This window comes from Delphinapterus leucas, chromosome 16 (genome assembly GCF_059928025.1).
Source record: "Delphinapterus leucas isolate spDelLeu-1000000601 "Yukka" chromosome 16, BTC_Dleu_Yukka2, whole genome shotgun sequence".
Taxonomy (NCBI): domain Eukaryota; kingdom Metazoa; phylum Chordata; class Mammalia; order Artiodactyla; family Monodontidae; genus Delphinapterus; species Delphinapterus leucas.
This window is the reverse complement of record NC_143144.1, coordinates 10145009-10161342: the sequence shown is the minus strand read 5'-3', so window position 1 is coordinate 10161342 and position 16334 is coordinate 10145009. Positions and strand designations below refer to the sequence as shown.

General features: G+C 43.7%; 1 protein-coding gene across 8 annotated transcripts in view; it reads right to left on the bottom strand.

The window, feature by feature from the left end:
* Positions 1–16334, bottom strand: part of EDARADD (EDAR associated via death domain) — a 79436-nt gene that overhangs the window by 24867 nt on the left and 38235 nt on the right. For 7 of the 8 annotated variants that reach the window (XM_089897464.1, XM_089897465.1, XM_089897467.1 and 4 more), the window contains one exon: positions 12226–12271. In XM_089897464.1, coding sequence (XP_089753590.1) covers positions 12226–12271 — 46 coding nt within the window. Of the gene's footprint in view, positions 1–156; positions 2021–12225; positions 12272–16334 lie in introns of those variants that run through there. The other variant, XM_022553179.2, reaches the window with a different exon arrangement.

Here is a 16334-nt window from a genome sequence, read left to right as displayed (position 1 = left end):
GGACAAATGATATGGTCCACGTGTCAGCAAGAGGCCCAAGAGGCACGCTCATCTCTTCCGTGCTCTACTTTCCCGCAGAAAGGTTCATGGCGTCAGTGTAAGTACAACAGCGCATCTTACAGAGATATTTCAGGACACTCATTTCTACATACTCACCAATAACGTGTTCTTCTTTATGGCCAAGGATGGCTGCTTTGCGGAAGCGGTGGCAAGATTTTATAAAGCCAGTTTTCCTTTCTTTCTGAGACTCTCTGTCGCCCAGGCTGTGCATCTGTGAGACTGCTGGCCAGACGAGGGCCCCGAGGAGCAGGGCTTTCTCCGTGGGCAAACTGCCAGTCCAGGGCTGTCGGACTCTCCACCCTGCCCCCTTCCAAGTTACAAGTCAGCCCCGACAGCTTTTTAATGCCAAGCACAGCATGTGAGGGTGTAAAGTAAAGGATTGCACAATTCTTTAAAAGGTCTTTTTAAAAAAAAAAAATACACACACACCCCAAACTGGAATATCCACTCCATATGCGTATTTGAAAATGAGTGATAATTGATAATGCCAGAAAACATACTTTTTAGATTTATGGCCACCTTATCATGTCTTTACCTTTATCTCTGGTTTTCTTCACCCATGGGGCTGCCTTTAAAGTGGAGCCAACACCCTGAGGTGTGCAGCAGGTGGGACGAGTGGGTGGCTTTGAGCTCAGCCTCAGCAAGAGCAGCCCCAGCGCGGAGGAAGGACAACCTTCCCCATCGGTAACCTTTGGCCTCATGCAGTACCCGGCAGCATGTTAGCAGGAGGGTGAAGTTAGTAGGTAAGTCGTGAGTAGGTCAGAGGTTAGTAGGTAAGAGGCAAACCAGTTATAGTAAGATTGTAAGCAGGGTCTGTACAGCATGGCAACCCAAGCAACTTAAAATATGCAACAGCACTGGGTCTCCTGACCCCTCTGACCGGGGACATTAACAGCCAAAGGTGACACTAGAGATCACTGGCTTGGAAAATTCTGGGAGGTTATGATGACCTTTTCTACACTGAGCCATGTGGACTTCCCAATTTAGGAAAGTAAAGAATTCAGAAAAAGGGACTCACTTTGCTGACTGTAAAATTGAGAACCAGCAATTTTGAGGCAAGCACACAGTAAAAGATAACAAGAGCCGTGAAAATTATGTTCATTCTCTTTGGTCTACTAATATAACTTCTGAGAATCCAGCCTAAGGAGATCATCTAGAATATGTATATACACGAACACTTTAATGAATTTATTCATATTATCCATTTTTTTAAAAAACAGTTTAAAAAGTTAGGGGACTAGTGGAATAAATTATTGTGCTACTTGATGGGATGTTATTTAAGTAATTACGAAGACTACGTAGCAACCTAGAAAACGCCTGTGCTCTCGCATTAAGTGGAAAACGCAAAATGTGAGGAATTTATGTACTCATTACAGCTATGGAAAAAGTCTCTGTTAATATTACTATGGAAGGAAATGTACAAAAATAATAATAGCTGTTGTGGTTAATGTGGTAGGATTATGTTTCTATTTTCCAAACTTTCTCTAGTGGTGGTGTATTTCTATGATAACTAAAACAATGTATTACATTAATAAATATATTGTTTAGCACAGAGAAGGCTTAGCAGTGGAGTGACCCTCCTCTTTGCCAAGCTTCACTTATGCCTTTGAGCCCACCCCTTACTTCTTTCCCCATGATTTGTTTCATCAAATATCTCCTTGCCTTCCCCTCATCTCCAGCCACCCAACTCTACTGACTCTCTTTCCTTCATCTACAAATATGTACAGGGCTCCTCTATGATAAAAAATAAGAGGGGCTTCCCTGGTGGCACAGTGGTTGAGAGTCCGCCTGCCGATGCAGGGGACGCGGGTTCGTGCCCTGGTCCAGGAGGATCCCACATGCCGCGGAGCGGCTAGGCCCGTGAGCCATGGCCGCTGAGCCTGCACGTCCGGAGCCTGTGCTCCGCAACGGGAGAGCCCACAACAGTGAGAGGCCCGCGTACCGCAAAAAAAAAAAAAAAAAAGAACCTCAAACTGCCCTCCTCTGGCTCCATAGCTCACTGAAGTGACTTTCTCTTAACTCTAATTTACTGTTTTTATAAAATGTATCTATTTATTATTATTCTTTTGGCCACACCACATGGCACGTGGGATCTTAGTTCCCTGAGCAGGGATCGAACCCGTGGCCGCTGCAGTGGAAGCGTGGAGTCTGAACCACCCGCCAGGGAAGCCCCAATTTACTATTAAACTTCTAGAAGGAGAATTCAAAACCTGTTGCTTCCAATGCCTCATCACGTTCTTAATCTTCACCTTCTTTGGCTTTGAGCAGCATCTGACCCAGCCTAGTTCTTGCCAAACCCTGTAGAGACTGGACCCAGTTCCCTGCACCGCAACTGTGGGCCAGAGTCCAGTTCTGATGGGGTAGAAAAGTCCAGAGAAGCAGATCCCCACCTGCCTTTGAGGATCACCCAGACCTCCTGCTGCTGCTGACGCCCCCATCACACCAGCTCCCCTTGGATTTGGCTGCGTCTGGAACTGGGCCCAAGACTCTTTTGCCCCTTTGGACACTGTCTATTGCCCTGCAGGCTGTGTTTTCCCTGAAGGTTCCTTCTGAAAGCCAAGCCCCATATCCCCAGGCATATACCCTACCATGTCCTGGACACATCCCTTCTCTTGTCAGCCTGATATGCTAAGATCCCAGCCTGTCTCATTGCTGAGTCCTTGGGAGTTCCAAGGAAGCGCTCTAGCCCTGTTCTCAGCCCGAAGTTTTCCCCTTCCACATTCTCTCCCTTTGGTCACCTTCTCCACTCCCAACAACCTCTACAAAACTCTCCCACTAGAATAGAAGACCCTTTCTTTTTGCATCTGCAGGACCCAGTACAGCCCTCGGCATATAGTAAATGCTTAACCAACGTGGCCTGAATGAGTGAATGAATAAATGAATGGTCAGCCCTGCCCACTCACTTGGGCTCCAGAATTGACTACTGGAAAGCTCCTCTTGATGTTCAGAAGACATCTCCAACTCAAAGGACCCGAACCAGTACTTAAATTTCTCCCACTATGCACCCAAAGCACCTCAAGTCCCCTATTTACACTCGCAGTTCCCCAGCATCCTTACAGACTTCTTCTCTCTATCCAACCAGTTACCAGGGTCCCAGCCTCCCCTGGAAGCTCTCCACACCTCTCTTACTATTCCCCGTGAATTCCTTGAATATATAATCTGGGCTCCAGAGAAGGGGGACTACTCAGTTCCCTGAACAGACAACCTGTATTCTCCTTTTTTTCAAAGGTTAATTAAATGAAAAGAAAAAAACTAATATAAGCTCAGTGTAGAACACTTAAAAATTATATACAATTGTGAATTTTGTATACACTTGAACATTTAGGGTTTTCCCATATTTTCATGACTATGAGGAACAATTTGATGCAGATCCTTACATATAAAAATTTGGGGCACATCTTTAACCATCTCACCAGTAATGGGATTACTGGGCCAAAAGTTACGAGCATTTTTAGGCTATCAATGCATATACGCTAAATTGCTTTCCAGAAATAAATGCTGTACCAATTTATACTCCAAACAGAGCATAGTGATGGTGCTTATCTCACTTCACTTTTATCAGCACCAAATATTACTTTAAAAAATCTTTGTCAGTTGCATAGGTGGAAATTAACAAAGATTCCCTCCATGCCTTTTCTGGTATTTTCTCTCTGATCAGTTATCGATCTCTCTTCTTTCTCCCTTTCACTGGACTTCCTCTAACTGGACTTCCCTTCAGCTACTGAACGTCATCCATTCTATAAAACCCACCTCAGGGCTTCCCTGGTGGCGCAGTGGTTAAGAATCCGCCTGCCAATGCAGGGGACACGGGTTTGAGCCCTGGTCCTGGAAGATCCCACATGCCGCGGAGCAACTAAGCCCGTGAGCCACAACTACTGAGCCTGCTCTCTAGAGTCCACAAGCCACAACTACTGAGCCCGCGAGCCACAACTACTGAAGCCCACGCACCTAGAGCCTGTGCTCCGCAACAAGAGAAGCCACTGTGATGAGAAGCCCGTGTTCCACAACAAAGAGTAGCCCCCGCTCACTGCAACTACAGAAAGCCCACACGAGCAACGAAGACCCAATGCAGCCAAAAATAAATAAATAAAACAAATTTATATAAAAAAAAACCCACCTCAGATACACCCCTTCATGAAATCCCCCAGCTCCTGCCTAGAATGCTGTCTCACCCAGAATCCCATCATTTTGTTTGCATCTCCTGACTCTGCCTTGCAGTGAGATATTCTGTATGGTTTTTGTTGTTTTTATTCCTCATTTACTTTAAATGCCCTGAGAACAGATCCATATCCTTCTGCAGTATGTCCCACATCTTACAGTTCTAAAATGTTGAATTACATTTACATGTAATATAGTGAGAGTTATTCTTCAGCTTCATTAATAACGGTATACAAAGAAATAAGACTTTAGCTGCATGGTGGGACAGAAGTTTACTTTTAAAAAAAAAAAGAACTATCTAATGGTGAAGGTGGTTTTGCAGTAAAAGGGGGAAACTGTGCAATTTTCTTTGCCCTTATTTAAAGGTAGGGTCAAAATAATATTCTGTCAAGTGAAAAAGAAAGCAGCTTACCAAAGGGTATGTATAATTCAGTTTTTGTAAAAATAAAATAATACAGTCATTTATATCCACATAAAGTATATGTTATGCACACATTCATGGGCATAGAAAAAATCTGGAAGTACATATAACAATAATGTTAACAATGGATATTTCCTAATTTTCTATAGTTACTGTGTTTATTTGGCTACTTAAAAATACTTTTTAAATGTCACAGAAAAATAAAGTAGGATTTACACCTCTAAGTCCAGAATTAAATGTATTAGTGTCTGAAATTCAGCTCTGTATTACCTCCATAAGACTCAGGGTTGGCAATGTTTTCTCCTTTAGTGTCAAGAAGAAGAATGAAAACATCATTAAGGGTTCTGTGAAGCTCCTCTAAGCCTTCTAGTGTATAAGAAGCTTCTATTTCTTTGCACAACTACATAGACTACAAAATTATCAGTTTGTTTTAAAATACATGATGTGTCAAAAAGTCTATTGCTGTTTTCCTTTTGTATTTTCAATGACACAAATGCTAAGCCATTTAGTGAACTGGAATCTACCGAAACTGCCAACAGTTGTGAATTTAAAGTTGCCTTTTAGAATCATAAACTATAATTAGCTCTCTGAGGACTTCAACAGAGAAATGTGTTTCTTTTCCCATGAAATACATTTTGTCCTGCCCTGCTATAAACACCTATCATGTAACCGTGCACATGAAAGGAAAGATTGGGTAATGCCTTGGGGAAGAAACAACTGTGGAGAGAGACAGACTCAGGACCAAAGAAGTTTTCATCAGAAATGGGGAAAAATGGGATTATTATTTGATGCTTCTCAATAGCAAGCACAGGGTGGCTGTACGGCAGAAACTCAAAAACTGTTTACTAAATGAATGAATGAGAACTGTGCTTTCTCCTCAGGAGACAAGGTAGGTTTCTTACGACTGTCTGATGAATTTTAGGACCTGAAAAGAGACTTACTAGTAAAGGGAACAGAACGTTGCTGATGTCTGCCGGCAGTTAACAGATATGGTGGAAAACAGAACAGAATTGGTCTTCAAATACAAAAAGACGGATTGATTCTAGATTTGGGGGAAGGAAAGGAGAGTGTTACTGAGAAAAGAGAAGCTAATTATTATAAAAATTCACTTAGATTCTCTAACAAGTAGGGTCCTCACTTGTCATATTTTGACACGGGTATTTTCCACCGATGCAAAACAAGAATGTATTACACCATTAATTTATGATGACTTCTTATTGTAGCGGCCAAAACCCTGGAAGGACTTGCCCTCTGTAAGTTCGGTTTGAGTACTGGCTTAAACGAAGGAAGAATTTATCAGCGGAGAAAGGGCCAAATTTCTCAGCGATTTTCATCACCACAGTAACTGTCATTTATCAAATGCCTAACGTATAACCAGCCCTGCACCGAGTCCTTTACACACATAATCCTGAAGCATCCGATTCTGCATGTGTATCAGATGGGGCCCATCAAACCCCGGTGCTCCAGCTTCCCAGCGCTTGACTGCTCATGGCACTTAACATCCATGGACTTTAGATTCCTCATCTATCAAATGGAGATGATAATAATTCCTATAGCTCATGAATTAAATGAGATAAACGGGGCTTCCCTGGTGGCGCAGTGGTTGAGAGTCCGCCTGCCAATGCAGGGGACACAGGTTCGTGTTCCGGTCCGGGAAGATCCCACATGCCGCGGAGCGGCTGGGCCCGTGAGCCATGGCCACTGAGCCTGCGCGTCCGGAGCCTGTGCTCCGCAACGGGAGAGGCCACAGCAGTGAGAGGCCCGCGTATTGCAAAAAAATAAATAAATAAAATGAGATAAACGATGTGAAAGCATTTTTGTCAAGTCTTATGTAAATGTTATTTAATGATGTTAGGTTTTACATTTATTTAAGTAGACTGGAAAAAAATGAATCCCCATGTCATCTGGCCTCTGTTGACACCTCCTAGCTCACCAGCTTTTCTACTGCTCCTCACTGCCCACGCTTGTCCCTAGAACACTAAGCTCAATGCCGCCTCAGGACCTTTGCACCAGCCAGTTCTGTCCCCTGGAGTCCTCCTTCCTCAGATCTCCACATGGTTGGCTTCTTTGCATTATTCAGACCTTGGTGCACCTTCTTAGCTAAAGCAGTATCCTTTCCCTGCAGGCAAAACCCATTGTATTCATTTATTTTCCTCAAGGCATCTACCACCATATGAAATTACTTATTTGGGTTTATTGTCTGTCACTCCCAACTAGTATATAAGCTCCAAGAGGAAAGGGATGTTGATGTCTGATGTCACCACTTCATTACAGGCACAGAGTAGGCACTCAATAATGTCTGCTGAGTAAATCAAATGAATGAAGAATGGGACACAGAGAAACAGTCAAATTAGAAAACTCTGGGCAGCCTATGAAGAGCTATCTAGAGATTTTCAGACGAACTGAAAGTTTTTTAGTGCTGAGTATATACAAGGCAGAAGAAAGATGACTGGTTGCTATGGAGACAGAGTACACTGAGTACCACAGAGGTTATCCCCATGAGCTTTAGAGACATGCTGACCGACTGTCAATACAATCGACACTGTGCAGGTGTGCAGCTTGGACAGGTTACTGAGCTTGCTAACGCCATGGCCTCCCTCTCTGAACAGGGAGAGTGAGTAATACCTATTTCATAAGGTTGTTGAGAGGATTAAATGATATCATCCCTTAAAGCCTCATCCTAGTGCGTGATAAGTATGCAACAAAGAATTAGTAGCTGCGGGTAAGGAACCATAACCAACAGAATTTTTTAAAGCAGTGGTTCTCAACCTTGGCCAAAAAATGGAACTCTCTAACCCCCCTTACCCTGCCCCTCCTGCAGAGATTTACAAAATCCTGATGTCTGGTGCCACCCACGAGATCCTTATTTATTTGGTCTAGGGTGCAGGCAGGACATGGGAATTTTTTTTAAGCTCTCCTGACAATTCTAATGTGTAGTCAGGGTTGAAAACCATTGCCTTAAAGACATCTACAGAGTAAGTTCTTAGTCAGAAGGGCCTGCCAAGAGTAGATTTTGGAATGACAGCTACTTCTCTTTGAAAGATACCGTGTCTGCTTGGTGATTAGGAGTCTGTGGATAGGTAATACTTCCCTACGCTCACAAGCAGAAGAATGGATTTTCCTATGGGGCTTTTTTTGCCCCTCTCCCCTTATTCTTCATCCTCTCTCTCACACACATTTTACATCAAACCTTAAAGAAGAGTTCAGAAATCAAGCATGTTCATCGACAAGGTATGTCTATGTCATTTAAAGCAAAGTAAGAAACAGTTCGTGTCCAATGATGCAGTGTCTAACTCTCAAGTTTGAGGCTGGCAGGTTACAAAATGCTGGTCAATTAACAGTTAATTGGAACAAGATGCAGAATTCACAAGGGTCATGACTGGTTGAACCTAGAAAATGGCTTCAGTCAGGATGTCAGCAGTGGATCACAGATTGACTTAATGTACCTCCCTGCAGGGGAGGTGCCGTTTTATCTTGTACGTCCTGGCTTTTCAAGAGCTATTACCACACGGGTGTTTTCCTCCAAAGCGCTCAGTGCCACTGCTGGCTCTCAGATCGTTTATAATAATGCTCCTCATGATAACTAGGTCTTGAGTTAGCTCAAACAATTAAACAGTGAACATTTTATATTGGCAGCTTTGCAAACAGCAAGACATTGTGGTTCTAAAATAAAATAATTCTCTCCTAGGTGTCTATTAATTATGAGATTTGGAAAATACCAACAAGTGTCAAACTACAGGCAAATAATTCTGCAGTTATGTTTGTTAAGGGTGCCAAGTCATGCTTTTTTCTGTGTGTGGTGTCCGATGTGGTTGGAAATAAATATATTTAAAATGCCAGTTTACGGCTTTGAGAAATCACTGGGGTGCCCACATACCACACGACTCATCAGAGGTAGTTACTTGATATGAGCTGGAAAATGATGAAGAATTATTTTTATCTACTAAGAAACTGACCCAAGGGCTTTTGGTGGGTGTTTGATCTCTTAACCAAAGGGAAAAACAATATGGTTTCATTCTCCCTCTCTGAAATACCCTTTTAAGAAGACATCAAGTTGCTAACATCCCTGGGGAGGCTAACTGACAAACTGGATGGATCCCGGCTAGTAAACCACGCAGGGCATTCTGTCATCAAACAAAACTGGAGTGTAGAAGGCACGTTTAAAAAAAAAGAAACACACAAAAGAAAGGACCCAGGTTAAAATTCAACATAGAATTTTACATAAATTCTGAAATTATGTGACACAAGCATATTTACTAAGTGTCACTTTATGGACCTAATTTGAAAAAAATGAAAATCCTATTGTACATTCACTTCTATGGGGAAATTAGGTTTAGATTAGGCAAGTGCTGAATTATACAAGGTCGTCAGAAAAGTCAGTCTTGAAAAACAGGTAACTGTGGACAATAGATGGGGAGGCGGGTCATGGTCCGGGTGATAAATACCGCCACCAGAAGGGAGAACAAGAAGAGGTTTTTAACTTTACTATTTGGGAGTTTTGTGGGGTTTTTTTGTTTGTTTTTATAACTGAGGCTTATTCCTTTAATGCCCAAATGTTTTCATTTTGAAAAATTGCCTGAAAACATTGTAAAACTTTAATGTCTCCTGGGGGCTTGCTTCTGTATTCAACGGTTCCACCCAGGGGGCTTTGCTTTTCTAGTAGTAGCTGATTCTGAATTGTACTCTTATTCTTTCCTTGATTACAAACTGTCATTTCTCACTCTGGTCAATTCCCTCCTTCTATCCTAGAGCTCTCCGTTCTCCCCACATTCCTTATCTTAACCAGATATAAGCTGGATTGCAGGCAACTAAGGTTTTCAAATTGCAAGAATTAAATAAAAGCCAGGCTCTGAGTTAAGGCTTGACCAAGGGCCTGATGCGGGGAAAGCAGCAAGCTTCTGGGAAAGGTGTTTCAGCGGCTCAGAGGCTGACTCTGTGGGAGTCGGGGTGGACCTTGGCTTTGTTCCAGATGGAGACTCTGAGCTGGAAGCATGACCTTCATTCCCATGTGCGACACTCAGGTATTCAACACGTGTGCTACACAGGTGATGCGTGTGACCAATAGAGAGGCAGCCTGGTCTGGTGGGTCTGGCCTGGGGCTTGACTCCCACTTAGGACCTATGTGATGGGCACCAGCCATGGAACCGAGGGCTACTTCTGTTGCATCCACCTGGTGAAGAAAATAACTGGACCCACAGAGTTGTCATGAACGCTTTTTTTTCTGAGTATATCTCTAAAAGTGCTTGAAGGGGGCCTGGTACATGGCAAATGCTATATTAGTGTAAGTAAAACAATAAGATAAATCTTACTTAGGTGGCTACTCTCATTCAAAGAGGAAATATAGGGATCTGCTTTTGCCCTTTCTTCCAAGAGCAAAGCCAATAAGTCAATGTCTCTCATTTGCTTGTTTATGGGAAAAAAAAACCCAAACCCAACCAAACACCTGTACACTCCTCTGGGCAAAGCACCGTGCTGGGTGGTACAGCTGTTGATTTCAGCAGTACAATTTCTGCTCTCAGCAATACCTGCTATCACTGTGAAAAGTTTATTCTCTTTGAAAATCTTCCATGTCTTTTTTTTTTTTTTTTTTTTTTGCAGGCCTCTCGCTGCTGTGGCCTCTCCCACCGCGGAGCACAGGCCCTGGACACGCAGGCCCAGTGGCCATGGCCCACGGGCCCAGCTGCTCCGCGGCACGTGGGATCCTCCTGGACCAGGGCACGAACCCGTGTCCCCTGCATCGGCAGGCGGACTCCCAACCACTGCGCCACCAGGGAAGCCCCTTCCATGTCATTTTGACACAGGTAAAAATTTTTAGAGACAACCCGAAATTTGATTACTCTATTAATGACCTTAATTCATAAGAGTCTTTGAACGGTTTATAGATATTCCTAAGCAACTTACTTGATTCATTCTCATTTTAGCTGACGTTTCACATTAGAGTGCAGGGTGTTAGTCTTTAAAAAGTTTAAATGTAGATTTTTTTTAATTAGAAAAGAAATATATGCTTGTCACAGAAAATCTAAAAACTCAGGTGAACATATGGAAAAAAAATTTCATGTTCTCATCACCCAGGCCCATCACAGTTAGGCTTTTAGAGATTTCCTTGGTTATTTTACCATGTACTGTATGTATTTGCCTACACTGGATCATTTGTTATATATACATTTGTATATACAGATTAAAGCTCTGGGGGTAGATTTTTCTGATACCCACTCATGTTAGAAATTTTTAAAATATAGGATAGTGAAAAGATTATTAAAATTGCCTCTGCCTGTATGCAAAGATGCTTTCCCCTCCTCTACCTCACTCAACTAGGTGCTTCTAATTTGAGCCTGTGTCTGCTGCAGTATTTGTGAAAGAGGGAAGATTAGCCCGTGGCCTTAGCCTCTAGTAGGGGCGGATTCTGGTCCAAAGAAGGTGAGTTCCACTGGGTGCCTGGATGGGACCCCAGACATTGGGCCTGTCCCATGAAACCTGGTGGGTAAGCACCACCGGAAGTTCTCCTGGCCCAATTTCTCCTGGATTTCTCTAATCACAGAAGGACAGTAGCTGAACTGGAACCAGAATCCCAAATTCTGTCTTCCAGAACTATACCTTTGTCATTTGGCCTCCTTAGAGAGCCTGGCACACAGGGGGTCTTTAAGAAATAAAAATCTGTTGCATGACAAAAAACCACCTGGAATCTCACCACCCAGAGATAAAACTGCTGCTAACATCATGTTTCTAAGGAAAAGAAATTGATTATGCACCACAAGTTCTGATTTTCAGCATTGTTACCTGGGCACAGCCTGGGACTGATGACAGATTATCCTAAGGCTTTTATGAGTCACCAACCTTTCCATAAAAAAGAAACAAAGCAACCCCTGATGAATCGGGCCATTCAATATGTGTTTTGAAAGATATTTTAAAATGTTGGTGAAGTTTTTTTTTCCTAATTATTATTTTGGTAGCTTATTTTAATACTCCCTCCATATTTTCCCCATGATTAATTAATGAGGAATCTAAACATTGCCAAAGTTTCTGTCTTACAATAAAGAATAAAAAAGGCAGCGGGGGATGAGGCAGGGAAGACAAACTTTAAATGTTTCTTGGTTAAACACACTAGAAGCAGAAAACGGTGGGCACCAGCACATGGTCTAACGTCAGGAGGGGCCCCTTTGGCTCCCTAAGTGCCAGAGGAGGGAAGCGGGCAGCAGGCGGCTGAGCAGCCCTTCCCACGCTGACTCGGTGCGCCTACATCCCATTGTTCGCTTGCACCTGGCAAAGTTCTCCGCCAACACTGTGGCTCCCAGAACTCAGAGGGAGGGAGGGTCAGTTCGACCCTCACCTGATCCTAAACCCATCCACTTGAGAAGCCTGCTGTACCCCGCCCAAGCGAAGGAGGGTTAACACTGAGAAAATACTCTCTGAAGGCTTTTGTGAAATTCTGTAAGGTTTCTTTGCACTTCACTGTGGTGTGTGGTTGGAAAGTTTCTCTAGTGTGTAATACAGGTTTTGAAAGTTAATGATAAACATCTCAAATGATCTTGAATTTAGCCACACTAGCTATCACTGAAGCCCAGATACCTTTAGAGTCAATCATTTACCTGAAAGGGGATCTCCAGTACTGTCTGGAAAGCCATTTTCTTCTCCCTTAAAAAACAAAAAGCAATCTTCGTTAAAACCATACCCATACATGACTGGAGATGCTATCAATTTTCCAATTTAGTTAAATTTCCACCAAAAACTGTGGGCGGGGGAAGGAGGATGGATCTCAGAAATGGTATTTTAATGGGTAGTAAGGCAGACAAAGAAAGACAAATATCATATGGTATCACTTATACGTGGAATCTAAAAAAATGGTACAAATGAAGTTATTTACAAAACAGAAATAGAGTCACAGATGTAGAAAACAAAATTATGTTTACTGGGGGGAAAGCAGTGGGAGGGATAAATTAGGAGATTAGGATTGACATATACACACTACTATATATAAAATAGATAATGAATAAGGAAGGACCTACTGTACAGCACAGGGAACTCTACTCAATACTCTGTAATTACCTGTATGGGAAAAGAATCTTAAAAAGAGTGGATATATGTATAACAGATTCACTTTGCTGTACACCTGAAACTAATACAACACTGTAAATCAACCATACTCCAATAAAAACATTTTTAAAATGAGTAGTGAATGATGCGTCTCTCCCTAGAATATAAGCTCCTGGAGGGCACGGGCCCTTGCCTATTTGCTCTCCATGCTGGATCCTCAGTGGCCAGAACAATGCCCAGCACACAGGAGACACTCAACACATGTTTGTTAAATGAATGACTGTCCTTATTTTAAAAAAAAGTATAAGTGCACGTAACAACATGCTACTGTTTTGTTTCTTTTTTAAATTTCACATTATGGACTATTTCCGTTATTTTATTTCCTATTTACTATTTGTTGGGCTTGTTGTTTGTTAGTCCAGGTTATAATTCTTTCCTGTATCTATTACACTTTTTAAGTACATATTACAAAGCAGCAAAGAGAAACTGTTAAAAAGCAGCGACAATCCCCTTGAGAGGTAATTGCGTTTCTGCCTGCCTGAGGTTCCATTTTTACAACCAAGGCCATGTTACAGGATATACTACCTGGAGGGATTTACCTGATCTTCTTGTAGGATGTGTGTGTGTGTGTGTGTGTGTGTGTGTGTGTAAGGGTTTTCAATGAAGTCAGCAGAGGAGACTGACCCTAGTATATGTCTATGTTAACTCCATCTTTATAAAACTAAAATCTCTCAGCAGCTAACAGTACCCCCTCCATCCCTAGTATTGCAGAAGTAGCACTAAGAGTTGGGTCAAAGCCCTGGGTGTAAGTCCACCTGCACTCATAACCTCAGGCACATCACTCACCAGCACTGGCTTCTGATCCCCTATTTGTATACTGAGGTGGCTGATGGATTCGCTTATCGCTAAGATGCTCCACATTCCCAGGTCTCTGAAAGTTTCACCCTTAATGATGTGTTAACTCCCTGGTGTATCAAACATTTTAAACAGTCTCTTCCTCTTAACCTCCTAAGAAGCCCTTCTCCTTGCTCCGAGCTCATAAATGCCCACGTCTCGGCAGTGCATAGACACTGGTCTAATTACGATCCTATTTTTTTTCACACAAGAAGTATTCCTATGTTTTACCAGCTAGATTTTGTCCCCTAACTCATCTCAATACTGTTTTCGTTGGAGTCCTGTTCCTTCCCACTATCCTCACTAGTACAAAAAGCAAACGGCTCACCATATGTATACACAGTTTGTAAGAGTTTGAGCAGTTTCTAAAAGAACAAAAATTCCTCTCTGCAATTTTTTACTTCTGCAAGGCGAAACCCAGAAGCTCCGAGATGTTAAGGCCACTATTCATTATTCACCCAGTCATGTGGAGACCTGCCTTTTAGCATCTGCGCGGCTCCAGCAGGACCAGGCAGGCTCGCCCTCCCATCAACACAGTCACGGTTCTGCTCACTGAATTGGAAACTTGCGCGGAAGAAGCAAAAACAGGACCTTCAGTGTCGAGACACACAAATGTTAACACTTGACAGATTTTTGTGGTACTAACGAGGTCCTGCTAAAACATGAACTGTCCTTTAAGTAAAGACCATATTACACGGCATATCTGACTTGATTTCTCATCATCTGGAGAAAATGTTACCAAAATCAGTGTCTGGCCAGACTCATCACCCTGATGTAGACGAGGGACATGACTCAGAATTACTTGTGAAGGTTGATGGGGACAGAATTTAGATCTGTGATCTCTATTCTTGCTCTGATTATTATGTTATGCTACTTTTTAGGTTAGTTTTGTAAGAGTGAAATCAGAAAAGACTGATTTTTGTGGTTTTTAGGGTCCTACTGAAACCTCATTCATCACCTCTTTTCTGAGTAGCTAATAGGTACAAGCTCCTTCAGGGGAATCCACCTACAAAGATAAAAGGACCTGAACCCTTGACGTCAAGGCCTGCCCTCAGATATGCTGGGGAAACAGAGTCACACACGAGTAACTAAGATACAAGGCAGAAGATGGTGTATTTCAATAGGGAGGAATAGATCAAGTCAGAGGGCAGAGGTTGCTTCCAACAAAAACACCCAGAGGAGCTTTCTTCGAATCAGAGGCATCTGAGACAAGCCTTGATGAGGGTCTGGAGAGTGGGGACGGGGAGGAAAGGGCATTTAGCCGGAGGTCCATGTGAGCCCAAAAAGAAATGGAAACAGACGGGGCCCCTGTAGGGTGTTTTGTCTGAAGCAAAGGCAGTGAGGGGGTGACAGAGGGAGATGAGGTGAGAAAAATGCGCTGAGGCCTGAAAGCCAGTCTCAGGCGATGGAAGTCACTGAAGGGCTCTCACCAGAAGCAGGGCATCCTCGCAGCTGTAGAGGTTCAGAGTGGGAACACGCGCCCAGGGAGAGTGGGGCGGCCAGGCGATTTGATAGAGGGCGGGGGAAGCATGACTGACTCAAAGGCAAGAATTATGAGGTCCCCAAACCACTCCTCTGGGAGAGGAAGGGATAAAGCTAGAGCCACGGCGGGGATACAGCCAGGACGTGGGCAAGTGAGCGGAGGTGAGATGAAGAGCGAGTTTGGAAGATGAGGTGGATGAGACAAGATCTCGGCAGGAGCTGAAGATGTCTCTGGTCCTTGGGAGAGGCCGGGGCAGGGGACAGAGACACGGATGCTGACATGGTCACAGGAGGAGAGAGAGGCCGTGGAGGGCATGCAGTGAGGTCACAACCTCAAGGAGCACCCAACGGCCTACATTTCGGTGGTGAGGGAGGGAATGAGAAAGGAAAGCAGAGGAGGGAGGTCAGAGAGGAGAGAAAAGGTCAGGGCTCCAAGGGCTACGTGAAGATACGGTTTGGTGAGGAGAAGAGTGGTTTGTGAAAGCAGCTCTAGCAGAGTGGTGGAAGCCAATGCACAGCTTCTAGCTGCCTCATTTTCTCCTGTCTTTGAAGCCTCAGCTTAGACATCACCCGCTCTGGGAAGCTTCTCCAAAGTCTCCGTCTGAGTGATGGGCCCTGGGTGCTCCCACAGCATCCTGGACCTGCCACTCCCCAGGGTGCTCGTTACACTGGGTGGGGAGGTTTGCAGTATCTCTTCTGCACTAGACTCTACATTATGAGGCAAAGGGTCTTGTCCATGCTGTCCCGTAGTGATTAACACGCGTCTGAGACAGATAACACAGAAGATCTGCGGGAAGGGAAGTGAGTGGGAGGGAGGGAGGAAAGAAGGCTTAAATACAGCCCAGGCTCTGAGTTCTCCAGCCCAGAGGATGCTGCTCTTCAAGCTGCTGTCCTTACCCCTCCCCCATTCCCTTCCACCCTGCTCTCTGGCCTCATCTCCTTGGTCACCAGTTGCGTGCCTCCACCCCCAATCCATCCTTCTCACCTGGCTCCTGTCACTTAGTCACTGTCAACCATCTCAGTAGTATGTTTGAAAACACCCTACATGTGTCCGTCAGCTGTGGGCCTTGCCAGTCCTTAGCTCTGCATGAGTCTACTCCACCAGTCTTGCTCTAAATACTGAGTATTGCTGGGGAAAAAGAAATGACAAGCCTCACACATTCATGAGCTCACAAATCTGATCTCAGCTGGGTCCCAGCTGCTTTTTGGTCATTCTTGGTTTCCCTTCAAATCGTCCTCGTCAAGGCCCTATTGGGTCCTGTTCCAAAGCTTTTCTGTTCAGAGATTT